The 27,015-nt window shown below is 42.7% G+C and overlaps 1 protein-coding gene across 1 annotated transcript in view; it reads left to right on the top strand.

Moving 5' to 3' along the window:
- CACNA2D3 (calcium voltage-gated channel auxiliary subunit alpha2delta 3) overlaps positions 1-27,015 on the top strand; it is a gene marked incomplete at both ends in the record, with an annotated part of 784,748 nt that overhangs the window by 285,272 nt on the left and 472,461 nt on the right. Inside the window, one exon of the mRNA XM_082847776.1 lies at positions 19,199-19,361. Within this exon, the coding sequence (XP_082703902.1) occupies positions 19,199-19,361 (163 nt within the window). The remainder of the gene's footprint in view (positions 1-19,198; positions 19,362-27,015) is intronic.

The raw sequence follows: 27,015 nt of genomic DNA, 5'->3' as shown, positions 1-27,015 counted from the left end.
CTGGAACAACTGGACCACTGCAGTATTAAGTGCTAGAACATTCTAAATTGCAGTAATAATCATGATAATGAGTCCGAGTAGTCTGTGTCTATCTTTTAATTGCTTCTTAACTCTTCTAAGTGGGAATGGCAAAGTTATTATGATGTAGAAACTAGGGGATGATTTATTTTTTACTTAAATTGGGCTTTGTGAAGAAAGTTTTTTTTTTAGTCTATTGGGAACTGTGAGAGTTCCTTTGAAGAACAACTTGGGCAGATTATTTTAAATATAGTTTAATACTACTAATATGTAGCACCCAAAATCTGGCTTTGCCTTAGGGTCGGGGCATTGTCATGCATAAAGCATTACCATCTAAAACCCAGTGCCCTAGTTGAGTCTGTTCTTTCACATTTTGCTACTTATTTATGGATTCAAATTCATAGGTGAATTTGTTTACTTGAACCAAGGAAGTCTCGTTATTGGACACTAAAGGAGCTTATTATAGGATGATTAGTCTTATAAGCTGGCTTTCTCATTTGGACCTAGAGGCCACATGTTCAGATTCAACTTATAGTTCTTGAGTGTGAACCATGTAACCATCCACTATTTCTTACTGATGATTTCATATACAGTATGTTAGCTCAGTAAGTCCATATAAAATGCTCTACAGCCCCTTCATTCATGAGGGTGAGCCCAAGAACAGTATCTGTACAACTGGACCCCATTACCCTTCCACCTGCCCCATTATTGTTGTTTGGATCATTAGTGGTCTTCTGACAAAGGGTGGACCAATGAGATTCCCTTTCCTAGGATCTAGGAATTGGATCAAAAATTTCAGTGTATTTTGGCCCAATGTCTGAATAGAAAGGTGTAAACACGGAGAAGCTATGGTTATTTCTCTTTGTTCTGTGAACTAGTGGGCCAAGAAAGCCAGTCTGTATAGAGGAGACTGGTGCAAACACCAGAAAGGAGCAGAAAGAAGTGAGGGAACTTGGCCCAGGAACCTGATGGCTTGATTGTGGTACCAGGCCTTTCCTGAGGCCTGGCTTCCTTCAGTCCTTTGAATTCCCTCAAGCACTTCCATATCTTAGGATAAATTTCATCACTTCTAAAAGAATAACTAACAAAGTGGAAGTTTTTGTCCCTCTTTCACATGTGAAGAAAACTGAAGTTCAGGGAAGCCAATCTTACTGCAGATGTTGATGACAGCATCTGATCTCTTGGTCAGGACTTCAACTACCCAGGCAAATTAGAATAAAAAACAAAAGGGCATTACTTTCGACTTACTACTTGGCATTCCAAGGTGTGACTCTGCCTCTAAGCTGACTAGAGTCAAGGATTTGACCAGAATCATTGGATCAAAGTTCATTCTTCCTTATCAGCTCTTGGCTCTGTTTGTTTCTATGAGAAGAGTAATCTCTGTGTTGGGGGCAAGATAGCCATTGGCAGCCCAAAGCAGGAACATTGTAACTTGTGATCCTTGACCAAAAGTGCAGGAATCTCTCCCAACATTCACAGCGTTGCCTGACAAAGGACTCTGATTGGCCAGCCTGGGTCACATGCTGGAGTGTGGCTGACAGGGCCGCCTTGATTGACAGCCCCCGCCCCTCCTTGATTGACATCTTCCCCTGTATGGGCCTGTTGGGGTTCCATTACCAAACAAGGGAGAAGAGATGCTGAGCAGACCAAACCAATATTATTCACCAATATTTGCTGTTTTTTTCTTGAGTGGAAATAACTGATGATGCTCATGTGTGACAGACTCCCATATGCAATTTTTCTCTTCCAGCTGTTAGTCACCTACTCTCCCTCCCACTCAAGAAAATCAATCTGGATACAGATGATTAGGTATGAGCTTATTATTCAGATAACCTTAAATCTACTCTAATGAATTAGAAAAATACAGTCCTTTGCAAATGTGAATACTTCCACGGTTAGCAGTAACAAGTGTGACACATCTCACAATTGCTTGGGGCACAAATGCTGGGGTGAAAACCGCTACTCTTGGATGGGTGTTATGAGGATAATTGTATCAGCACCTTTTTGGGTACAAGCATGCCTATATAAAACACATTTGTGTGACTCCTAACAGCCAGGCACTGTTGTAGGCACTGGGGTTCCAGCTATGAAGACAGCAAAAATGTCTGTCTTATATGAAGCTCAGATTCTAATGGGAGAAGATTGGCATAAATTTATGAACAAAAGAATTCAGATATTGAGTACAATAAAGAAAATACAACAGGGTATTGGGCCTGGTGTCCAGTATGGTAGCCACTAGCCATGTGTAGTTATTTAAATTTAAATTTATTAAAATGAAATCAAATTAAAATGTCAGTAACTCTAGTGACATTTCATGTGCTCAGTAACCACGAGTGGCTGGTGGCTACTGCATTAGACAGTGCAGACATAGAAGAGGACTATTATTGCACAAAGTTCTGTTGTACTGGGCTTGACAGTGACTGAGAAGGATATATGTGGGGGTGTTTAGAGCAGGCCTTGTGGCAAAGGTGGTGTTTATGCTCAGACCTAAAGCCACCATGTAAAGTTCTTGAGGAATAACATTGCAGGCAGAGTGAACAGTAAATACAAAGACCCTGAGATGGAAATGAGCTTGGCCTGTGTGAAGATCCAAAGATGGCCCGTGTGTCTGATTGAGTTCGAGAGGCAAGAAAGAACTAGATCAGGTATAGCCTTGGAGTTTATTGTATGCCAATGAGAAGCCATTGTCTAAGCAGGGTAGTGACAGCTTTATTTAATTTCCGAATAATCATTTCAGCTGCAGGTGGGGATGTTGGGTGGCAAGGTTAGAAGTAGCACCTAGAAGGCTTTCAGAAATCATTTGATTAATGAAAAGACTGATGGAAGGCCCAGGCAGGCTGGGGTGTCCATGTGTCTGGGGACTACAGAGGGGTTCCCAGCTGCCTTGAGAGGTCCCCTATCCTAGTGGTAGACTGAGCAGTCAACCAGATAAGCCACAGAGGAGCCTGGACCCTCAGACCCCTCTCTCTGGGCCACAGCTTGGCTCACTGTTGGCTGCCCTCAGCCCCTCTGAGTTCCCACCATGTCTTGGGAACTAGTGCCAGGCACTGCTGCAGTGAGATATCTTCCCCTTCATATTCCTTCATTTATCTTTATTGAATACCTGTTCTGTGCTATGTATTGTATTAGGTGCTGGGATTAAATTGGCACAAGAAGAAACAGCTATGATCCCTGAAAACATATGTCACACTGTAGAGTGGAGGCCGTGTCAATCAAATAATCAGATAAGTGTGTGATGACCACTGCAATTAAGTGCTCGGCACCAGAGTCCCGTGAGACTTCAAGAGTGCCTGATAGGGATGTCCCCAGTCCAGAAAGTCAGAGGTGACTGCCCTGAGGATGTGATAATTGGGCTGGATTTAAGGAGGAATGAGGATTCTGTAGGTGACAGGTGGAGAAAGTGTTCTGGTGGGAGGGAGCAGCATGGGCGGAGGTCACAAGGACTGAGGATCAAGGTGCAGTGGAGGGAAAAACAGAGACCAGTGAGGCTGGGTGGAGGGAATGGAGGTGACACGGTGCTAGGTAGGGGGTGGGCAAAGGGGGTGCTGAGGAAGCCCCCACTGGTGAGTGGGAGATGATGGTATTCTTGCTTTGTCTTTTGAAACGTTTCCCTCTGCCATCTGTATGCCAGTTAGCTCCACCTCAGTAGTGACCACCTCAGTAGTGACTTTCTTTCTTTCTCTTTCTTTCTTTCTTTCTTTCTTTCTTTCTTTCTTTCTTTCTTTCTTTCTTTCTTTCTTTCTTTCTTTCTTTCTTTCTTTCTTTCTTTCTTTCTCTCTCTCTCTTTCTTTCTTTCTTTCTTTCTTTCTTTCTTTCTTTCTTTCTTTCTTTCTTTCCTTCCTTCCTTCCTTCCTTCCTTCCTTCCCTTCTTTCTTTTTCTTTCTTTCTTCCTTCCTTTCTTTCCTTCTTTCCTTTCTTCTTCCTTCCATCCTTCCGTCCTTCCTTCCTTTCTTTCTTTCTTTCCTTCCTTCCTTCTTTTTTCTCTCTCCCTCCCTCCCTCCCTCCCTCTCTCTCTCTCTCTTTCTCTCTCTCTCTCTTTCTTCCTCCCTCTCCTCCCTCCCTCCCTCCCTCCCTTCCTTCCTTCCTTCCTTTCTTTCTTTTCTCTTTCCCTTATCTATTTATTCCTTATGATGACTCCACTGTTATGGGGGTGGTTGTGATCCCATTTTATGGATTTGAACCCAGAACCCAGCATGCTGGAGTTAAGCATTCCACTCCACAGCTCTTAAAATGAAATGCCAATGGCTAGCTAGCATTGCAGTGAGCTGCAGTCTGAGGCCTACATAAGTAGCTTGTTAAGTAGGCCTTTAATACTCGTACTTGAGTATTCTCAGAGGCCAGAGATTCCAGATGGCTGGGAGAGGGATATTCATTATCTGGTTTTTTAAAGGAACTGTGACACTTGGGGAATTATAAATGAGTTAATGTAACATTAATACCTAGAAATATTCTGGAACAGATCATTAAAAAATCAATTTTCACATATGAGGGGAAAATGCGATTACTAAGTAGTAACTGGATAGCACTAGACCTTTGGAGAGGGACATGGGTGAGTAGCAATCTGTGTCACTTCCCCACAGGATACACATGCATAGGGAGTTTGGTATTGCTTGGCTCATTTGGAACTAATATTCCTATTAATTTTATTTTTTAATCTAAGTTGTAAAAAGCTGGCCATCATCCCAGAGCAGGGAAGGAGGAAAAAAAAAGGACAAGAGGAAAGAACCAGAACATATTAAGAGACTGCTCTGGGCACTATGCCCATTGCTTTTGTACATTTACCCCATTCAGTTCTCCAAACGACCTAGAAAGGTAGGTATCTCCATCCCCTTTTCACAGAGAAAGAAACTGAGTCACAGAGACATGAGGGTGCCATTAGGAAGCAAGCATAGTTTCCACCCTTGGCATCTGGCTCCTAAACCCCTCCTCTTGTTGCCATACTGACTGTTTTTGTGCTTCATGAATGGAATCCTGTTCAGGGTGAAACCCAGGCAGAGGGAGGCACCGTGATGGAAATCAGGAGGCCCACCCAGATTCCTCCCTTGGCTTGGAACTAACTTCTGGGCAAGGAGTGGGAAGACTCTTCCCAGCTGGTGGTGAAACATGAAAATGTCTCCCTAAGTGGTACAGACAAGGAGTCATGTATCCATTCATTTGTCCCATCACCTGACAAAGACCTCCAGGCACTGTGCTTGGTGCCAGGGATGTGGAGATGAGAAAGGCGTGGTGTCTCTGGGATGGACCAGTCCTCCTGAAATCCAGGGACATGTGGGTGCCTTCTTGTCTTAGTGGGCTCACCATCCAAAACAAACCCTCTAAGGGTTTCCAGGGGAACGAATACCATGATGAAAAGGGCCCCAAAACCCACTGATTTCCTGAGGGGAGAGGAGATCAGAGGAAGCAGGGTAACAGGGAAGGAGAAAGGCTTCTGGGAGATGGGAGAGCCCTGGGCCTTGCAGCTGGGATTGAGCCCTTAACCTGCCCTATATTGAGTTCCTACCTGTGCTAGACACTGTGAGGGGAGCTTAACATGCAGCAGTGAAGAGTTCATAGTTGCTTCACTTTATAGGTGAGGAAATTGGGGCCCAAAAAGGTCAGGAAGAGAAATATGGGTGATAATTGGTCCAAAGGACTGGGTTGGTAGAGATTGAAGCCAGTAATAGAGCCAGGTGGGGATGTTCTTAAGGACAAGGACCCACTTAGGCTGGAGGCACGTGCCCACATGGGGCCTGGGATGCTGAAGGCAAGTCTTCCTGAGAGGTTCCTGGAGGTCCTTCACCATCAGAATGTGATGAGTGTACTGGTTAGGACTCAGTGCTCACCCGTGACAGAAACCTACTTGGGCCAATAGCAGAGTTTGTTGTAAAGACTGAGGGAGTGACTGTCTCAGGCAATCCCAGGGTACTGGTCTAGACTGCTTGGAAGGGATGGAGACTGGGGCAAAGTAGAAACAAGCTTGTTGTTCAAATAGTAGCAAGAGGGCAGTGAGGCTGGAGTAAAGTGAGAGGCTGGTCAGTGGAGGAGACCAACTGGGTAAGGTGGGGCACAGCCGGACCACAGTCTTTCAAAGCCTGGGGAAGGGTTTATTCTGAGGGTGGCAGGAAACCACTGGGGAATGACACAGTCCATTTCATGTTTCTAAACCATCACTCTGGCTGCTGCCTGGGTAGATGGCAGGGGATGAGGAGACGGCCTGAGCCCAATGGCAGGCCACAGTCCACTGATAGGGGACAGTCACTGTGATGGTCAGTTTTATGTGTCGGCTTGATGACGCCATGGTGCCCAGTTGTTTGGTCAAACACCAGTTTTGATGTAGCCATGTAAAGGTATTTTTTAGACACACATCTAAAAAATACCTTTACATGGCTACATCAAAACTGGTGTTTGACCAAACAAGCAGTAGACTTTGAGTAAAGTATATCATTCTCCATAATGATCATCGTCCAATCAGCTGAAGGCTTTACGAGCAAAGACAGATTCCCTAAGGAAGAAGCAATTCTGTCTTGAGATTGTAGCATGAAAACCCTGCCTGAGTTACCAGCCTGCCTGGCCTGCCTTGTGGAATTGGACTCAAGACTGCTGTGTTATCTTTTACCTGAATTTTCAGTCTGCCAGCTTACCCTACAGATTTTTTTTGGGGGGGGTGTGGTACGCGGGCCTGACACTGTTGTGGCCTCTCCCGTTGCAGAGCACAGACTCCGGACATGCAGGCTCAGCTGCCATGGCTCACGGGCCCAGCCGCTCCGCGGAATGGTGGGATCTTCCCAGACCGGGGCATGAACCTGTGTCCCCTGCATTGGCAGGTGGACTCTCAACCACTGTGCCACCAGGGAAGCCCACCCTACAGATGTTGACTTTGGCAGTCCCTGAAATCAAATGAGCCAGTTCCTCTAATCAATAATCAATACCTCTCTCTTTCCCTGCCTCCCCGTTCTGTTTCTCTGGAGAACCCTGACATATCTAGTTACTTACTGAATGGGTGCTTAGTAAGTGTCTTTGTGTTCTGGGTCCAACCCTTGGGCTATATTTCCCAAGTCATAGTTGTCTTTGGGTTCCGTTGGGAATAAGTGAGCAGAGAAGCACAGGCCCACCTCCTGGGGAGTTCACAGTTGGTTGGTTCCACCACACACACACACAGGAAACAATTAGATAACTTTACAGGCAGGATTTCATTAAAGCCAAAATGTGTGGAGCAGTTACTTTCCACCCATGACGCAGGCCCTCTGTGGTGGTGCCTTGCAGTTCTGTTCTGCAGCTTACCCGGCAGGAAGGGGAAGCAGAAGTTGCCCTTGGAAATAGTGCCTCTGGCCTGGGCTGCTCATTGGAATAACTGAGGGAGGCTGAAAAAATACTGCATTGGGATTCGGATTTAATTGTTCTGAGGTTTGGCTTGGGCATCTGGATGTTGAAAAGCTCTGAAGCCTGAGTTGAGAAGTACTGCCTGAAGACATTGTGATTAGGTGCCTCTCACCTATAAAGAGTTAAAGAGAGAATTAGGACAGGATTCAGGAAACAAAGGTCTGCAGGCATTTTCTGCCAGCTCCCTGTTTTTGTAAATAAAGTTTTATTAGAACACAGTCACACCCATTTTTTTATGTTTTGGCTACTTTTGCTAAAACAGCAGAATTGAATGTTGCGAAAGAACGTGTCTCACCTGCAGAACCTAAAATATTTACTATCTAGCTCTTTACAGAAACAGTTTGCCAACTGCTAAACCAGGCAGTAATGCGTTTTCAAGGATGTGGATGGTGTGGGAGAGGCTGAGCCACCATTAAAAGGAAAGCATACATTCATTCCTTGGGTTGAGATACTACCTCGGAAGCCTTCTTAACACATATAGGCAGTCACACCAATCAGTTAGAGAGGGCACACAGACTGAAGCCTTTTTGTCATCTCTTGATATTTCCTGTTGAATCTGAAGCTTTAGCCTACTTGGTGATAGGAGTCTTAGCTGAGTCAATGAGAAAACCTGAGCAGTTGTATTCTACAGTTGGTGGAGGGGTGGAGCAATGAATTCTTTTCCTTGATGGCATCCCTATCAAAACTAAAGACTGAGACTTCCCTGGTGGCACAGTGGTTAAGAATCTGCCAGCCAATGCAGGGGACATGGGTTCAAGCCCTGGTCCAGGAAGATCCCACATGCCGTGGAGCAGCTAAGCCCGTGTGCCACAACTACTGAGCCTGTGCTCTAGAGCCTGTGAGCCACAACTACTGAGCCCACACGCCACAACTACTGAAGCCCATGCTCTGCAACAAGAGAAGCCACTGCAAAGAGAAGCCTGCGCACCACAACAAAGAGTAGCCCCCGCTCGCCGCAACTAGAGAAAGCCTGTGCGCAGCAACAAAGACCCAGTGCAGCCAAAGAAAGAAAGAAAGAAAGAAATAACTGAAGACTGACATGTTCTGTGACAGTGGTGTTGAAGGAGAGGGAGTCCATGGCAGGGGGATGCCCAGGTGGCTCTTGGGAGCCACAGGGTCATGGAGGTATCACAGAGCTCCTGCCTTGTATTCTTCATCTTAAGGTGATTAGCACAGACCAGAAATTCCAGGAGCTTCTGGAGTCACCTTTACCCCATACTCTGGACACAGTCTTCTGTCTGGATTTGTGACAGAGGCCATAAAGCAGTATGACCTTCGTCTCCTACAGCTTTCCTTCTCCAGGCCATAGGAGACACTGCTTACAGCATGATCTTCCTAACCTGCTGAGAACTTTCCCTGCTGCCATAGGACCTTGAAGAGTTGACTCTGAATACAGGTCTGTGGAAATGCAGCTCAGGTGAGAGACCTGGTAACCACAAGGATTTGGACATTGGTCCTTTCATCAGTTAGGCAACCAATAAATGCCAGGGGCTGGAGATAACAACAGTGAGTAAAGAGAGACACAATTCTTGTAGTTGCAGAACTAGTCTCATGGGGGAGTTGCATTGATAAAGCAATCACGTGAGTATTTGTCATGTGGCCCCTACGGTAAATGCTGAGAAGGACAACTGCATGATCAGCTATATTTGAGGAAGGCTGTATATAACACCCCTCCCCCAAGACATTCAAAGTGCACATAGAGTACTCTCTAAATGAATTAAACGCCTTGAGAATTCCTGAAATGAAAAATCTCTTTGCCTTTTCTAAAACCCCAGCTTCTTCCCCAAACTTTATTCACCATGACACACATTCAGAAAAATTATTCCTTATCAGTATTCCATGGAATGACTTTCTCTTACACAGATCATATACTTTGGAAATGCTGCTTTGGGACGCTGCAGAGAAGTGCTGCACCCAGGGGTACACAAAATGAGCCACTGGGATGCCCAAGAAGAATACATTGCTTTTATTTCTATTCACTGTAATTTCTATTATAATTTTTATAGTATAATGTGCACATGTTAGTATAATGGTAGGTAGTACACATGAGTTATAAATATGTAGGGAGATGCTACTCAAAAACTTTTTTTAAAGAGACTTTATTTTTTTTAGAGCAGTTTTAGGTTTACAACAAAATTCAGAGGAAGGTACAGAGTTTTTCCATACGCTTCTACACATGCATAGCCTCCCACATTATCAACATCACTCACCAGAATGGTACTTTTTTTTATATCAAGGATGAACCTACATTGACACATAATCACCCAAAGTCCATAATTTACCTTAGGGTTCACTCTTGGTGTTTTATATTCTGTGGGTTTGGACAAATGTATAATGACAAGTATTCATCATTATAATCAATATCATTATCACTAATATACAGACTATTTTCATGGTTCTAAAAAAATAAACCTCTCTGCTCTGCCAATTTATTCCTCTCCCCACCACCCCTGGCAAACACTTATCTTTTTATTGTCTCCACGGTTTTGCCTTTTCCAGAGTGTCATATAGTTGGAATCATACAGTAGCCTTCTCAGATTGGCTTCTTTCACTTAGTAATATGCATTTAGGTTCCTCCATGTCTTTTCATGGCTTGATAGATTTTTTTTTTTTTTTTAGCACTGAGTAATATTCCGTTGTCTGTCTCTACCACAGTTTATTTACACATTCACCTATTGAAGGACATCTAGGTTGCTTCCAAGTTTTGGCAATTATGAATAAAGCTGCTATAAACATCTGTTTTCAGGTTTTTGTATGGACATAAGTTTTCAACTCTAAATGCCAAGGAGTATGATTGCTGGAATGGTAAAAGTGTGTTTAGTTTTATAAAAAAACTGCCAAACTGTATTCCAAAGTGACTGTACCATTTTGCATACCCACCAGCAATAAATGAGAATTCCTATTCCTCTAAGTCTTTGCCAGCATTTGGTGTTGTCAGTGTTCCAGATTTCAGCCATTCTAATCGGTGGTATTTCATTGTTGTTTTAATTTGCATTTCCTTAATGACATATAATGTGGAGCATCTTTTCTTATGCTTACTTGCCATCTGTATAACTTCTTTGGTGAGATGTCTGTTCAGGTCTTTTTAGCCCATTGTTTAATCAAATTGTTATTTTTCTTGTTAAGTTTTAAGAGTTCTTTGTATATTCTGGATCACAGTCCTTTACCACATGTGTCTTTTACAAATGGTTCCTCCCAGTCTGTGGCTTCTCTTCTAATTCTCTTGGTATTATCTTTCACAGAGCAGAAGTTTTTAATTTTAATGAAACCCAGTTTATCAGTTATTTCTTTCATGAATCATGTCTTTGGTGTTGTATCTAAAAAGGCATCACCATACCCAAGGTCATCTAAGTTTTCTCTCATGTTATTTTCTAGGAGTTTTATAGTTTTGCATTTTATATTTAGGTCTATGATCCATTCTGAGTTAAATTTGAAGGGTATAAGGTTTTTGTTTAGATTCATTTTTTTGCATGTGGATGTCCAGTTGTTCCAGCACCATTTGTTAAAGAGACTATCTGCTCCTTTGTCCAAGATAAGTTGACTGTATCAATATTTATGGGAGTGTCTATTTCTGGGCTCTCTATTCTGTTCCACTGATCTGTTTATTCTTTCACCAGTACAGCACTGTCATTATTGCTGTAGCTTTACAGGTAGTCTTGAAGTCCTCCAACTTTGTTTTTCTTGTTTAGTATTGTGTTCAAATACTTCTTAATGAAAGTAATGCTTGATTCCTTCCAGCCAGAGGTTTTTTTTATTTCTGTCTCTTGAAAATCTCATAACACCCTCCTGCAGGGGTTGAGAAACTACAGTCCAGAGGCCAGATCCTTTTTGTAATTTTGTAAATCTTTGGTAAATAAGGTTTGACTGGAGCACAGCCAGGCCCATTATTTTATGCACTGTCTGGCCACTGTTGTGCTACAACAGTAGTGTAGAGGAGTTGTGACAAAGACTCTAACATGCAAAGCCTAAAGTATGACTGTCTGACCCTTCACAGAAAACATGTTCCTACCCCTGCCCCACTGAGTCACTTTTAGACACTTACTCATTGGACTACTTCATCCTGAGTTGGTGCCAAGCCAGGTTTGGGGAAACAGCACACCTACCATTTTGTTCCTGGTGTTTTCTTTGCCACATTTCCTCCCTTGGATTAGTTTCCTTTGTGCCCCATCACACTTGGTAGGTGATCACATATACTCAAAAAAGAACAATTTACTCCCACCTCCTGGGTGACATGGACTCAGAAATACTGAGGTGACTTAGACTTAACACATCTCTTCCTCTCTCCTATGGACAAAGTTACTGAGCCTCATAATTACAGCAATGAATTCCAAGGACCGAGAAGTGATTCTTCTTGTTTGCACTGAGTCAGCCTTTTCAAAATCAATACAGAATGGACAAATGGATTTAGGGAGGAGCAGAACACACAGTCGTCTGCGGTGAAGGATGGGCACCATTGAGCAAAATCCTGCTTATGTTTTCATCCTTCCTTCAGTTGCATTCTGGGTTGTGCAGGTTATTCAATTAAATGGCAGTTTTGAAGCTGTCTCTGGAGAGCCTATGAGTGAACCATAATGGCACTGGCCTTAACCAAGCAGGCTGGGCTTTTTTGTTAATTTATGTTTTCATTTCTCTTAAATAAATACCTAGGAGTAGAATTTGCTGGATCATATGGTAGATACATGTTTAACTTTACAAGAAGCTGTGAATGGTTTTCTGAAGGGTTTGAAAGGTTTTATATTTCCACGAGCAATGTATGGGATTTCTGGTTATTCCACATCCTTGCCAACATTTAGTATTTTCAGAAAATTTAGTATTAGCTAGTGGGTGTAAAATTGCATTTTGGAGCAATGATGGAGTTTTATTTTGCACTTCTCTGATTAATGACGTTGAACACTTTTTGGTTTGTATATTGGCCATTTGTATACTTCCCTTTGTAAGGTGTCTGTTCAGATCTTTTGCCTATATTTTAATTCGTGTTTTAAGTTGTGTTACAGGAGTTCTTTACGTATTCTGGTACAAGTTATTTGTCAGATGTATGTATTATGAATACTTTTTCCTCAATGATGGCTTTACTATTTGTTTTATTAATAGTGAATTTGATGATCAGAAGTTTTCAGTTTTCATAAAGTCCAAATTATCAGTTTTAAAAATTGTAAGTGTTTTCCATAACCTAAGAAATCGTTGCTTACCTGAAGGCAGCAGAAGTTATTCATCATTTTTTGTATTTTTAAATATTATAGATTTAGCTTTTTCATTTAAGTCTTTCAGCCATCTTGAATGAATATGTGTATGTTGTGAATTAGGGGTTGAGGATGTTGTTTTCATATGGTTAGTCATATGTTCCACCACAATTTGTTGAAAATACTTTCCCCATTGAATTATCTAAGCACCTTTATTGAAAATCGGTTGACTGTATCTGTGCGGCTTTATTTCTGGACTCTCTTTAGTTCCGTTGACCTGTTTGTCTGCTTTAATGCCAATACCACACCATTTTGATTAATTAAGTTTAGAGTAAGACTTAAATTCAGGAAATGTGAGTCATTGGACCTTTTTCTTCTTTTTAAAAATTGTTTTTGATATTCTAGATCCTTTTCATTTCTCTTTAAAATTACAATTAACTCAGCAATTCCTACAAACAGCCTGTTGAGATTTTGATTGAGATTTCTTTGGAGTTTTAGATCAATTTGGGAAGAATTAACATGTTAATACTGAGTTTTCCAATCCTTAAGCACAAGGTATATCTCTCTATTTAAGGCTTCTTTAATTTCTCCCAGAAATATTTTGTAGTTTTCAGCTTACAGGTATCACACATGTTTTTAACAATTCATACCTAAGTATGTCAAGCTTTTTATGCTATTGTAAATGCTATCGTTCTTCCAGTTGTTCTTTGTTAGTACAACGAAATATAATTGATTTTGGTATATTGATCTTATATCCTGTGACCTTGCTAAACTCAATAGTTACAGTAGATTATGTGCATTCTTTAGGGTTTTCTACATAGAAAGTCATGTTGTCTGCAGAAAAAGATAGCTTTTCCCTTTCCAATATGTATGGCATTCATTCACTCATTTACTCATTCATTCATGCAATTTACTGCATTTGCCAGAACCACCTGTACAATGTTGAATTGAAGTGATAAGACATAATTGCCTCGTTACTGATCTTAGGAGAAAAATATTCAGTGTTTTGTCATGAATATAATGTTAGCCGTAGGTTTTACATAGTTGCTCTTTATCAGGTTGAGGACTTTTTATCTTATTTTAAATTTCCTGATAGTTTTTATGATGAACAAAAGTTGGATTCTTTCAAATATGTTTTCTGCATTTATTTGGTCATATGATTTTTTTTTTTTTTTTTTTTTTTTTTTGCGGTACGTGGGCCTCTCACTGTTGTGGCCTCTCCCCTTGCGGAGCACAGGCTCTGGACGCGCAGGCTTAGCGGCCATGGCTCACGGGCCCAGCCGCTCCGCGGCATGTGGGATCTTCCCGGACCGGGGCACGAACCCGTGTCCCCTGCATCGGCAGGCAGACTCCCAACCACTGTGCCACCAGGGAAGCCCGGTCATATGATTTTTTAAAAAAAATTCTGTTAATATGGTGAACCGTGTTGATTGATTTTTCAAATGTTAAACCAACCTTGAATTCCTGGGATAAATACAACTTGGTAATGATGGATTGTCCTTTCAATGATAGAGGATTTGATGTGATATTTTGTTAAGATTTCTGATCTAGATTAATGAGTGATATTAGCATGTAATTTTTACAGAAATTGTTCTTGTTTGGGTTTGGTGTCAGTGTTATGCTGCCCTCATAAAATAAGTTGGGGCATATTCCTTCCTCTGATTTTTTGTAAGAGTTTATGTAAGATTGTTTGTATTTTTTCCTTATGTATTTGATAGAATTCATTATTTAAGTCATCTGAACGTGGAGTTGTTTGTTTTATCATGGCTATTAATTGTGAATTCAATTTCTCTTGTATACATAGGGCCAGTCATATTTTATATTTCTTTTTGTGTCAATTTTGGTAATTTCAGTTATTCAAGGAATTTGACGTTTAACTCAAATTGTCAAATATTGGTATAAAGTTGTTTATATTATTCTCTTATCTTTTCATTATCTGTCAGCTCTTTAATAATGTTTTCTCTTTCATTCCTGACTCTAGTATCTTGTGCTTTCTTACTTTTTTATTCATCAGTCTAGCTCGGGTTTTATATTTTTGATATCATTGATTTTTTTCCCCCTGTTATTTGTTTTGTTTTATTGGTTTCTGCTTTTATCTCTATTATTATTGTTATTATTATTATTTTTGACTGCATTTGGTCTTCATTGCTGCACGTGGGCTTTCTCTAGTTGTGGCAAGTGGGGGCTACTCTTCATTGTGGTGTACAGGCTTCTCATGCAGCAGCTTCTCTTGTGGAGGAGCACGGGCTCTAGGCATGCAGGCTTCAGTAGTTGCAGCACGTGGGCTCAGTAGTTGTGGCTCGGGGGCTCTAGAGTGCAGGCTCAGTAGCTGTGGCACACAGGCTTAGTTACTCCATGGCATGTAAGATCTTCCCGGACCAGGGATCGAACCTGTGTCCCCTGCATTGCCAAGCAGATTCTTAATCACTGTACCAACAGGGAAGTCCCTATCTTGACTACTTTATTTCTTCTTTTAACATTCAGTTTTATTTGTTCTTGTTTTCTGTCTTCTTAAGGTAGTATCTTAGACTATTCATCTTAAAAATTTCTCCTTTTCTATGATAAACTTAAAAATCTATAAATTTTTCTCTAATTTCTGTTTCAGTTATATCTTACAAATATTTATTTCTTTATTATCATTTATTTCAAAATATTTTACAACTTTTTCTGTCATTTTCTTCCATGGTACATGTATTATTAAGGAGTGTGTTGTTTAATTTCAAAATCTTTAAGATTCTTCTAGATATCATCTTTTCTTAGATGTTATTTATATTTTTTGTATCATTATCATATACTGAATTCCCACTGTTATGATCTGGAAGAGAATGTGTGCTCTATAGTTGCTAGGTGTGGAATTCCTTAAAGTCAATTAGCTTAAGTTGGTAACTAGTGTTGCTACATGACCAACACCCAGTAAAAATCCTTAGCACTGAGTTCTTTTTTTTTTTTAAAATAAATTCATTTTATTTATTTATTTTTGGCTGCATTGGGTCTTCGTTGCTGTGCGTGGGCTTTTTCTAGTTGCGGCGAGCGGGGGCTACTCTTCGTTGCAGTGCATGGGCTTCTCATTGCAGTGGCTTCTCTTGTTGGGTGCAGAGCATGGGCTGTAGGCGCGCAGGCTTCAGTAGTTTTGGCTTGTGGGCTCTAGAGCACAGGCTCAGTAGTTGTGGCACACGGGCTTAGTTGCTCTGCGGCATGTGGGATCTTCCCGGACCAGGGCTCGAAGCTGTGTCCACTGTACTAGCAGGCAAATTCTTAACCACTGCACCAGCAGGGAAGCCCCAGCACTGAGTCTTTGTTGAGCCTCTCTGGTAGGCAACCTTTCAAATGTGTTGTCATCCATTCATTGCTGAAAGAATTTGTACATCTTATGTAATTGTGCTGGGAGAGAAATCTTGGAAGCTCACATCTGGATTCCTCTGGACTTTGCCACATGCGTCTCTTTTCCTTTGATGATTTTGCTTTATATCTTTTCACTGTAATGAATCTTTTCAAAGAACCAACTTTTAGTTTCATTGATTTCCTGATTTCAATCATTGATTTCTGTTCAGCAAAATTTTCTAAAAAGTGTTTTTTTCCCCTTCTGCTTACTTTGGATTCAACTTTCTTTTCTTTTTCTAGTTTCCTAAAATAGAAGCTTAGCCGATTAACTTTAGGTCTTTTTTTCTTTTCCAATACATCCATTGAATGCTGTAAATTTCCCTGTAAGCACTGCTTTTGCTGCATCTTGCAAATTTTGACAAGTTATATTTTGATTTTAATTTAGTTTAAAATTTCTCTTGAGACTTATTCTTTGACCCATGTATTATTTAGAAATATGTTGTTTAATCTCCAAATATTTTGGGATTTGTCCAGCTGTCTTTCTGTTATTGATTTCTAGTTTAATGTCAATGTGGTCTGAGAGCACATTTTGTATGATTTCTATTCTTTTAAATTTGTTAAGGTGTGTTTTATGGTCCAGAATGTGGTCTGTCATGGTGATTGTTCCATGTGAGCTTGAGAAAAATGTATATTCTGCTGTTGTTGGATGAATTAGTCTATAGTCAATTAGATTCAGTTGCTGTGCTGGTCAGTTCAAACTGTATCCTTACCAGTATTCTGCCTGATGGATTTATCAGCTACTGATAGAGGGGTACTGAAGTCTTCAACTTTAGTAGCATGTTATCTGTTTCTTCTTGTAGTTCTATCATTTTTTTCCCTCACATACTTTAATATTCTGTTATTAGGTGCATACACATTAAAGATTGTTATGTCTTCTTGGAGAATTAACCCCTTTATCATTATGTAATGCCAATCTTTTTTGCTGATAATTTTCCTCGCTTTGAAGTCAGCTTTTTCGAAATTAATATGGCCACTCTGGCTTTCTTTTGATTAATGTTAGCATAGTGTATCTTTTTCTATCCCTTTACTTTTAATCGACCTGTTCTTTATATTTAAGGTGAGTTTCTTGTAGACAGCATATAGTTGGTTCTTCTTTTTTATCCACTGTGACCATCTCTTTAAATCTATTTAGACCGTTCACATTTAAAATGAGCATTGGTATAGTTGGATTAATATGTACCATACTTATAACTGTTTTCTATTCATTGCCCTTGTTTTTTTTTTTGGTCTTCTACTCTTTTTATGCCTTCTCTGGTTTTAATTGAGCATATTACATAACGTAGTATTTTCTCCTTCCTTGGCATTTATACTTCTTTTAAAAATTTTTTTAGTGGTTGTTTTATAGTTTGCAATATACATTTACAACTAATTCACGTCCACTGTCAAATAATCTTGTACCACTTCATGGGTAGTATAACACTGCTATTCATTTCACTTATCCATAACTATAATAATCCAATTTGTTGCTATTATTATTTTGATCAAACTATTTGTCAGATCAGTTAAGAATAAGAAAATTAAATATTTTACTTTCATTTATTCCTGTTGTAACACTCTTTTCTGGGTTTCTGACCTGTGTAGTTTTCCCTCCCTTTAATGAAATTTTAACATTTTTTGCAAGGCAGGTCTATTTGCAACAAATTTCTTTAATTTTTGTCTGAAGAAGTCTTTATTTCTTTTTCACTTTTGAAGGATAATTTTTCTAGATTCTAGAATTCTAGGTTGGTAGGTCTTTTCTTTTTATTTTTGCGGTACGTGGGCCTCTCACTGTTGCGGCCTCGCCCGTCGCGGAGCACAGGCTCCGGACGCGCAGGCCCAGCAGCCACGGCTCACCGGCCCAGCCGCTCCGCAGCATGTGGGATCTTCCCGGACCGGGGCACGAACCGTGTCCCCTGCATTGGCAGGCGGACTCCCAACCACTGAGCCACCCGGGAAGCCCGGTAGGTCTTTTCTTTGAACATTAAGTATTTTGTGCTACTCTCTTCTTGCTTGTATGTTTTCTGAACAGAAGTCTGATGTAATCGTTGTCCTTGTTCCTCTGTAGGTAAGGTTTTTTCCTCTTTTTGGCTTACTTTAAGATTTTCTCTTTGTCTTTGATTTTTGCAGTTTGGATATGACATGCCTAGGTGTAGTTTTTTCTTTTTTTCAGTATTCATGTGCTTGATTTTCTGTGGACTTCTTGGATCTGTGGTTTGTCATTCATTAATTTTGGAATATTACTTCAAATATTTCTTCTGTTCCCTTTTGTCTTTCTTCTCTGGTATTCCCATTACACTACGTATCTGTTATACTTTTTATAATTGTTCTGTGATTTTTGAATATTCTATTCCTTTTTTCCCATTAATTTTTTTCTTTGCTTTTCAGTTTGGGAAGTTTCTACTGACGTAGCTTCTGGCTCACTGATTATTTCCTCAGCTGTATCCAGGCCAGTGATGACCCATCGGCATTCTTCATTTCTATTATAGTGTTTTTGATTTCTAGCATTTCTTTTTGATTATTTCTCTTAGAATATTTGTCTCTCTACTTATCTGTCTGCTCTTACCTGTTTTCTACTTTTTCCTTTAGTGCTCTTAGTATATTAATTACAGTTGTTTTAAATTCCTGCTCTGATAATTCCAACCACACCTGCCATCTACCATCTTTCAGTACTGCACAGCAGTTAAGTGCACAGGCTCTGGAAATAGACTGTCTGTGTTTTAATTCTGGTTCTGCTTATTGGTGGTGTAATCTTTGACAGCGTACATAAATTCTCTCTACCTCAATTTCCTCATTTGTGAAGTTAGAATACTCATAAAACCTACTTTATAGAGTCGTTAGGAGAATTGAATAAGTTAACATATGGAAAGCACTTAGAACAACAAGTATGACTATCTAATATATTATATATTTATTTAATTTTTGTTGTTTTCCAGTCTCCTTCTACTTAAAGGTAGGCTGAATAAAGGCAGGGTCTGTCTTCAAACTTTAAAGAATTAAAATGTTTTGGGGCAGTTTTCTCTATAGTCACATAAGGAAGTACTAAGCAGCTTCTTAAATTTATGTTTTTCAAGAGTACTTAATGACATTGGGAAATAGTTATATGATGCTATCACACCTGTACAAAAGCAGCCGTAGACGGTGTGAAAGACTTACAGATTACGTGACTAGAGCAGGATCCACAAGTGGAGGGAACAGACCGCCCGCAACCATACCCAGGTCCGTCTGAGTTCACAGCCTTCTTCCCTAAGCCACATGTCATGTTTTTTGACTTTCTCTTTCAGTATGAATACTTCAATGCCGTGCTGATAAATGAAAGGGACAAAGATGGGAATTTTTTGGAGCTGGGGAAGGAATTCATCTTAGCCCCAAATGACCATTTTAATAATTTGCCTGTGAACATCAGCCTGAGCGACGTTCAAGTGCCAACGAACATGTACAACAAAGGTAAGGCTCACTGCTGCTGCTCCTTTTGGAGGGTAGAGAGGGCAGGGCGTGAGGGGCAGGGCTGGCTGGTTTGGGATATCATGCTTTTTTGAAAAACAGTTATAAGCTGGGTGTGTCAGGCACCAGCTGGATAGGTGAAGTGTGTGCCTGTTCTGCCTGGACACTCTGGGCTTGCTGTTTTCCTGGCTCCTGTTTGCATCAGGCCCTCTAACTTGTAGTCCAGGGGTTGGCAAACTTTTTCTTTAAAGGGCCAGATAGTAAATATCTTACTTAGGCTTTGTGGGCCACAAAGTCTCTGTTGCAACTACTCAGCTCTGCTGTTCTGGCACAGAAGCAAGCATACATAGGTAATATGTAAATCAGCAGATAATATGTAAATTGGCTGGTTCCAAGAAAACATTTAATCTACAAAAACAGATAGCTGCATTGGACCGGCAGGCGCTAGCGTACAGAGCCTTCTCTCTTCTTCCTCCATTCCTTGTGATGGTATCTGAGGGTTCTGGAGTTCCTAGGGTTACCATGGAATCACTTGTGGTCTTAGAGTACAAAGCAGCATGAGTCTTAATGAGGCTCCCTGTTTTCAGGCTTGTGTTCCTCAAATCCAGTCTTCTCATGGATTCTAGAGTTCTTTTCCCCAAATTCCCATCTGCCCCTTTGAATTGGGATTATAATAGCCAAGGACTGGGCTCTGGCAGCAGACGGCCTCTGATTAGATCCTGAGTTCCATTTCTTACTGGCTGTGACCTTGAAAGGCTGAGACCACCTTGTCTCTTTAGACCTTAATTTCCTTATATTCTAGGATGTGGATAATAATCGCATCTACCTCATGGGGTGGTTGTGAGGATGAAACAGATGATGAGTACAAAGGGTTTAATTGAGGACGTTACTTTCCTCATCCTCACCATTATGGAGTAGGAGTTTGCTCTGCTTTGTCATACCTGGGAGGATCCTAAACAAAGAGCTGTCTTCCCCAAAAAATAAATTAGAAAGCTGTGGCATCTTCAAAATAAAAATCTACTCCATTATAAGCTATCGATGTTTTAGAAATATTGGGGGCCAGTTTCAGTATCACAGGCAGGAAAGCAGTGGTCATGAGACAGGCTCTGGGCTTGAATCCTGCTCATCCTTTTGCTGGCTCTGTAATCCTAAACAAGTAACTTTTCCTCCCCGAGCCTCAGTTTCCTTCTTTGTAAAATAGGGATAAGAATACTGCCTCCCTCAGGGGGTTATTGTGAGGATATGAAGTGATGCCTAAGCATCTTCAGCACAACTGTTGCTCGTGGAAACTGCCTAGTGCATCTTAGTTATCATTATTATCGGGAAATAACGTGAGTATAAATTGCATTTCTGAATTGTTCTAGGTTACTGTTTAAAGAGCTTGGTCAGTGATTAAAGAGCTTCCAACTCACCATCTCTGTAGTGTTCTTCTTGTGCCTGTCCTTTGGGTCTGGATATCTAATGTCTCCCTTTCGTGGTTGACCTGTTACCCGTCCTTAATGTTCTGTGAGGCAGCACCCCATCCATTAATTATTCTGATGGTTACTGGGTCCCCTGTGGTGAACCAGATGCAGCCCCTTCCTTGAGAGGTTCATAGTGAACTTAGGGACCAGACAGGTAAAAGAGATCATAGGATACCGTGTGTCACCTGCTGGCCACAGTTACTGAAAGACCGGGGCAGTGGGAGCTCCAGGGAGGGGACCTGACCACTTGCTCCTGTGAGCTGCCACATGTTTTTCTTTTCTGTCTCTCAGAGAAAGTGATGTCAGTCCAAGTTGCCCCTAGTGAGCTCTGGATTGGACTGTATCCTGTGACCTAATCTTCACTTTGGACTCTTCCTCAGAAAGCAAATTCCTAAGAACCCAAGCCTTAGAGGGCTGAGCTCAGCTTTGTCCGGTGGAGTTTAGTCCTCCAGGGAGATCCTGCCAGATGAGAAGGAAACCCCCCCTTTTTTTTTTTTTTAAAACCAACCTTTCAATACCTAGGTGTTGGGTAGGAGTTTTTTTATTTACTTATTTATTTATGTATGCATTTATTTTGGCTGCGTTGGGTCTTCGTTTCTGTGCGTGGGCTTTCTCTAGTTGTGGCAAGGGGGGGTCACTCTTCATGGCGGTGCGCGGGCCTCTCACTATCTTGGCCTCTCTTGTTGCGGAGCACAGGCTCCAGACGCGCAGGCTCAGTAGTTGTGGCACACGGGCCTAGTTGCTCCGCAGCACGTGGGATCTTCCCAGACCAGGGCTCGAACCCGTGTCCCCTGCATCGGCAGGCGGACTCTCAACCACTGCGCCACCAGGGAAGCCCGGAAACCCCCTTTTGTGCAGTGTGTCTGCAAAAAGACCATTCTCTCAGCATTAAATACATTCTCAACGGAAGATGAAAAGTTCAGATTTTACAGAGCAATTCCAGACATAAAACAATTCAGAATGATCTTTTTAAATATGGCAACTGCTTCAAGGTTGCTTGAACCATTAGCCCCATTATAGAGATTTAATTGCACCTTGAGCTTTAAAGGCATAATTGTACCTTTCCGTGGTGGCAGCACTAGGGGACCATCACTGCCATTGATCACACAGACTGCAAGTCTCTCTAGGCAGAATCATAATAGATAGTCAGATTTCTTGAGCCATAGAGGTAGATAGTTTTATTTAACGTCATCCTCAGCACCCCTCATGAGGTCTGCCTACCACCGCTACTCAGACACAGTGGTCCCCCAGCCAGGCAGTGGGTCATGGGCTAAAGCCCCCAGGCACTGTGTCTTGTTTCTGCCAGGCAGTGAGTAGCTGCCCAAGGAAGAGAGCAGGGGACTTCAGGAAAATTCCTGTCTCATTCTACCTAATTCAAACCAGCCCCAAATAGTCTTTTTTCTTTTCATGTTGCAGAAATGTATTTCATGTTTAGAGTGCTCTCCAGCTCAGATCTAGTTATTGATGACATGTACTTAAAACACATGCTCAGAGATTGGTCACTAGCTGAGATGTTCCTGGGTTAGAAATCTTGCCCCCAACAAAGGAAACCAGTACAGGGGGCCATGCTCCCCTGGCAGCTTGAACCCCCATGGGCACATAGCAGAGTGGTTTGATATGATACTTGCTTAGGAGCTGCTGTGTGCTGTGCTCTTGGGCATAACTTCTAGGCATAGATGAAACTTGCTGATAAAATCTACCTCTTTTCTGTAATCTGCTTTTCTTTTGCTTCCTCGGCAGGGCCTTGCAACCAGGCTGTTCAGCCAGGTCAGTGCTCACCTCTGTGCTTGAGGTGCCTTTCTCGAAGGCGCTGACAGAAATTGCAGGCTCAGAGTTGGTGACATGAGGGCAAACTGACCTATTGGCCACGAGAATTCAAAGAGACATATGTCTGGAGTCTAGAAATGTGTCTTAGGGTCCTCATGGTGCCTGATGAAGCAGCTTCTTCCTGAAACCAGCAGATGTTTGCTGAACGGCTGCTCTGGCATCCCCGACCAGCGAGTCTTACCATCTGTTGAGACATCTTTGGAGACTAGCTGCCCATGCCTTAGAAGCTGTGAACAATCCATTTCCTCTAGGAGTAAAGCGTGGGTCAGGATGCTTTTGTGAGACCTGAGGATGGTCTGACAGTGGATTCAGATAAAGCTGAACTCTTTAATTTCTAGGCTGAAGTGGTATAAAATTTACACAGGCACATATGTAGGTACACATACACACCTACACATACACAATGTGTATGTTTTTGTGTATTTGGGTATGTGTGTGTTTGTATATGTGTGTACGAAAGAAATATGCTCTGCCCTCAACCTACCCCTTCATCCCTGCCGCTCATCTCTGTCTACCCAGGTGAGAGCCCCTTCTGTTCACTGAGTACACCTTTCTCTTTCCTCCATTGTATCTTGTTGTTCATTTCTGTTATCCCTGCCTCCCTGTTTATTGCTTATCCAAATGCTCATTCTTAAAAAACAGCTCAGTACAACCTCTTCAATTCCGTTACACTTTTGTTTTGTAAGTGACTCTGGTCCTTTGTTCTGGTATCACTTCGTTCTAGAAGTACATTGCATACATTCTTTTACTTCTCCGAGGGCAGGGGCTCTGCTGATTCAGCCTGCTTGGTGCCCTCCTTTGCCCCCGAGCACCATGCTCTTTACATAACGGGTTTTCTACAGTGGATGAGGTAGGGAATGCCACCTGGGCTGTCATTTTTCCATGGTGCCTGCAAGCAGCAGAAACATACCCTGGCTGACTTAAATGGAAAAGATACTTTTTTTTTTTGCAATACACGGGCCTCTCACTGTTGTGGCCTCTCCTGTTGCGGAGCACAGGCTCTGGATGCGCAGGTTCAGCGGCCATGGCTCACGGGCCCAGCCGCTCCGCGGCATGTGGGATCTTCCCGGACCGGGGCACGAACCCGTGTCCCCTGCATCGGCAGGTGGACTCTCAACCACTGCGCCACCAGGGAAGCCCGAAAAGATACTTTTTGAAAGGACGTTGGGTGGCTCACAGGCTCTCCCAGAAAGTTAGAGAATAAGGCTTAGAAAATGGTCATGAGAGAGGGCAGCCAGGGGCCAGAGCCACAACCAGAGACAGCCTGGTAAGGACCGCCTGCCACTATGGCTGACACCAGCCATGCATCTGTGACTACATGAAATAGCTGTGCCTCATTTTCCTCATTCAGAAACTGGAGATAATAATCCCAGTCACCTTCTCAGGGGGTTTTGGTGAGGATTAAACATTGAGAAGGCCACCCAGTACACAAGCTTAGGCAAGTTTTTCTTTCCTTCCATTCCTCAGCATCCTTAGCTGTCAAATGAGTATGACAGTACTGACCTTATAGGATTATCATGAGCACAGCAAGAATAATGCTCGTGTGGGTTGGGGTGCAGTGGCTAGCCCACTGACCTTGTCTCTTGTCACCTGCTGGAGGGGAAATAAGACTCATGTCATGGGGTTGCAGTTAGATAGCACAGGTAGCCTTTCAGAGAGTCTGGTACTCGATGAAGACCAATGCATTCTGTTGTGATTATCACTGTATTAACTTGTTCGATTCTCACAGGCAATTATGGTTAAGACAGGAAGAACTTGAACTCAGAGGGAGTAACAACAGGTCACAGGTTCCCCAGCTGGTAGAGGCAGGATTAGAACCCAGCATTTTCATTAATTGTGTCCTCTCTGGACCACATGCCACCTCAGTGCCTGGGCTGCTGCTCTGTGAGCCATAAGGGAAAAGACAATACTTTGGCTCCCAAATATTTTTGTTTTAAAGTGGTTGAAATCCAAGAACTGGAAATTGGCCAGAGTTTGACCCTAAACTTCTGCTTCTTTTGTCTCATGTGGTTGCTGAAGAACACAAAAGGGCAGTTTCGGTGATTCTGTGTTGTTTGGGGTTTTCTTTTCCCCTTTCTCCTTATCCCATTTTGCTTCCCCGCCCTCCTCCTCCCCATACCTGTGCTGTAACCATGGTGCTGTCGAGACAGAGGAAAGACATGATAAAAGTGGAAGGAAAAAGGTGATGGCTTGAAAATGTGCCCATAGATAACATTAAACACAAATGATTCTATAGTTTGGCTGGGGGAGAGAGGGGAGGGAAAGAATCCTGTAGCATGTCAGTGTTTTAGACCCAAGCAGAAAAGAGGCAAAAGTAGTAGCTTTATTCTCCAGTAGTTTTAGGCTGGATAAAGGAAAATGTGAATTTTAGAAGTTAAGCAGTTTAAACTGTGGTATCATTTTACCACTGTGGCCTCATTTTATTTCCTTCTGCAGCCCCTTGAGGGAGGTTAGGCAATATTCTCATCTCCGTTTTTCAGATGAAGAAACTAAATGTCAGGGAGGCCAAGTCACATAGGTAGGAAGGTCCATGGCAAGTGGACCTGGATTTTCTGATGAGGAGTCCAGCTTACTTGGCTGCCTCTCTGACCATGAGCTCTGAGAGGATGGGTACCTATTCCCTCAAGTGTCTGGGGCTCAGTTACTTCTGGGTCACCTTGGGATCTCGGAACTTTTGCCCAGGCTGAGAACCTCAGCCCTGGGCCCATCCATCACCAGCCTTCCTTCTGAAGCTCTAACTCTTCCTGGGCCCTGCTCCTTGTAGTGAGACCCCAGACCCTTCTCTGGCCGTGCCTCCTCTTCCCTCCGTGATACCCAGTGTCATAACTCCAATGAGTTGAGGTTCCCATGTGAGCTGGGAAGAGGTTCTGACTCATGTAGCGTCTGCATATCAGCCCTGCAAACATCCTTGATGTGACTATCTGCTTGGGACAGAAAGTGGGACATAGCAGGGAGGACAAGCAGAATATTATTGCCTCTATAAAGTATTTGCTCATCTATTCGTTCATTCCTTCCTTCCTTCCTTCCTTCATTCATCAAATGTTGACTGTGCCAAGCTCTAGAGATACGCCCACAACTAGGAAAGATGTGGGCCCTGCTCCTTGAGCAGAGCGGGAAGACAGATGCTGAACAAGTCATGATCAGGTGACGGGCAGGCAGAGTATGGTGCTAAGGGGCATGTAGCAGGGGGCCGGGCCTGGTCCTGGGGCTCCGAGAAAGCCCTCCCTGAGAGGAGGTAGAGAGGAAGGAGTTAGACGGGAAGGGAGTGGTTGGGAGGGAAGCATGTCCAGCAGAAGGACTAAACAGTGAGCAGGTGTCAGGGGGGTGGGCATGGGGCTGGGATGCTAACAATGAGGGAGTGTGGTGTCCAAGGGGACTTGGGGTGGGGAGGAGTCAGAAAGGTTATGGTATGGGGCCTCCAAGGGCTGGCCAAGAGGTGAGAGGCTGTGAAGGCCATCAGAAGCTCATGGAAACCATGGAGACAGGTAAAATATGGTTGAGAGCTTTGCTGGGAAGAGGTCTGCAGAGGAACACTGGGCCCGGACACTGAGGAAGAGGGAAGAAGGGAGAGGAGGGGAAGTCCAGGGCCTGGTGCGGAGAAGGCCCAGTGGAGAGGAATGGTGTGTGGCCCAGACTGGATGGTGAAGGTGCAAGCCCTTGGGCATCGGGCCCCAGAGAGTGAGCTCCAGCAAGAACATCAGCTCCACCAGGGCAGGGACCTTCTCTGTGTTCTTCTCTGATGACTTGCCAGCCTCAACATGGTACCTTGCACCTAGTAGGTGCTCAATAAATACTTGTTGCCAGGTGAGCAAATGAAAGAAGGGAGCAGTTTAGAAAAACTTCTCACTTGGTTCTCGTACAGGTGAAGAAAAGACACTGGGAATAGCTCCCAGTCTCGATTCCCTTTCCTCCACCAGTAATGGAGGGCCTGAGAGAGGTTCACTGCTTGGCAGAGGTGGAGTGAGGTATGAATTGCAGGGCATGACCGAGGCCACCCCTTCATCTTCTAGACATCCCAGGAAGGTGCCCAGTCAGGCCAGCATGGGCTGCAAGCTCTCCTGTGTATGGGGGCCCAGCCCCTGAAGATGAACACAGGTCCAGGAAAAGGGAGACCCATAACCACCACTGTAGAGACTGAGGAACCAACCTGTGTGTTACAATCCAGTAGGTTCTTCTGAAAATCCCAAGAAAGGGGAAGGTCTAGCCTGGCGGACTTGGGTCCCGGGCTGCCGTAGGGATGGGCAGGATTGCTGGGTTTGGATTTGTCAGATGTCTCAACCTATTTTTCCAGTGCTGGGTTTGATAAAATGCAAAATGCATTTTGCCAAGCACTTTTCCCCTTAATTACATGTGTATATTTTAAGGGA

Source organism: Leucopleurus acutus (genome assembly GCF_964270905.1).
Source record: "Leucopleurus acutus genome assembly, chromosome: 10".
In the NCBI taxonomy this organism is placed as follows: domain Eukaryota; kingdom Metazoa; phylum Chordata; class Mammalia; order Artiodactyla; family Delphinidae; genus Leucopleurus; species Leucopleurus acutus.
This window is presented reverse-complemented; position numbering and strand designations above follow the sequence as displayed.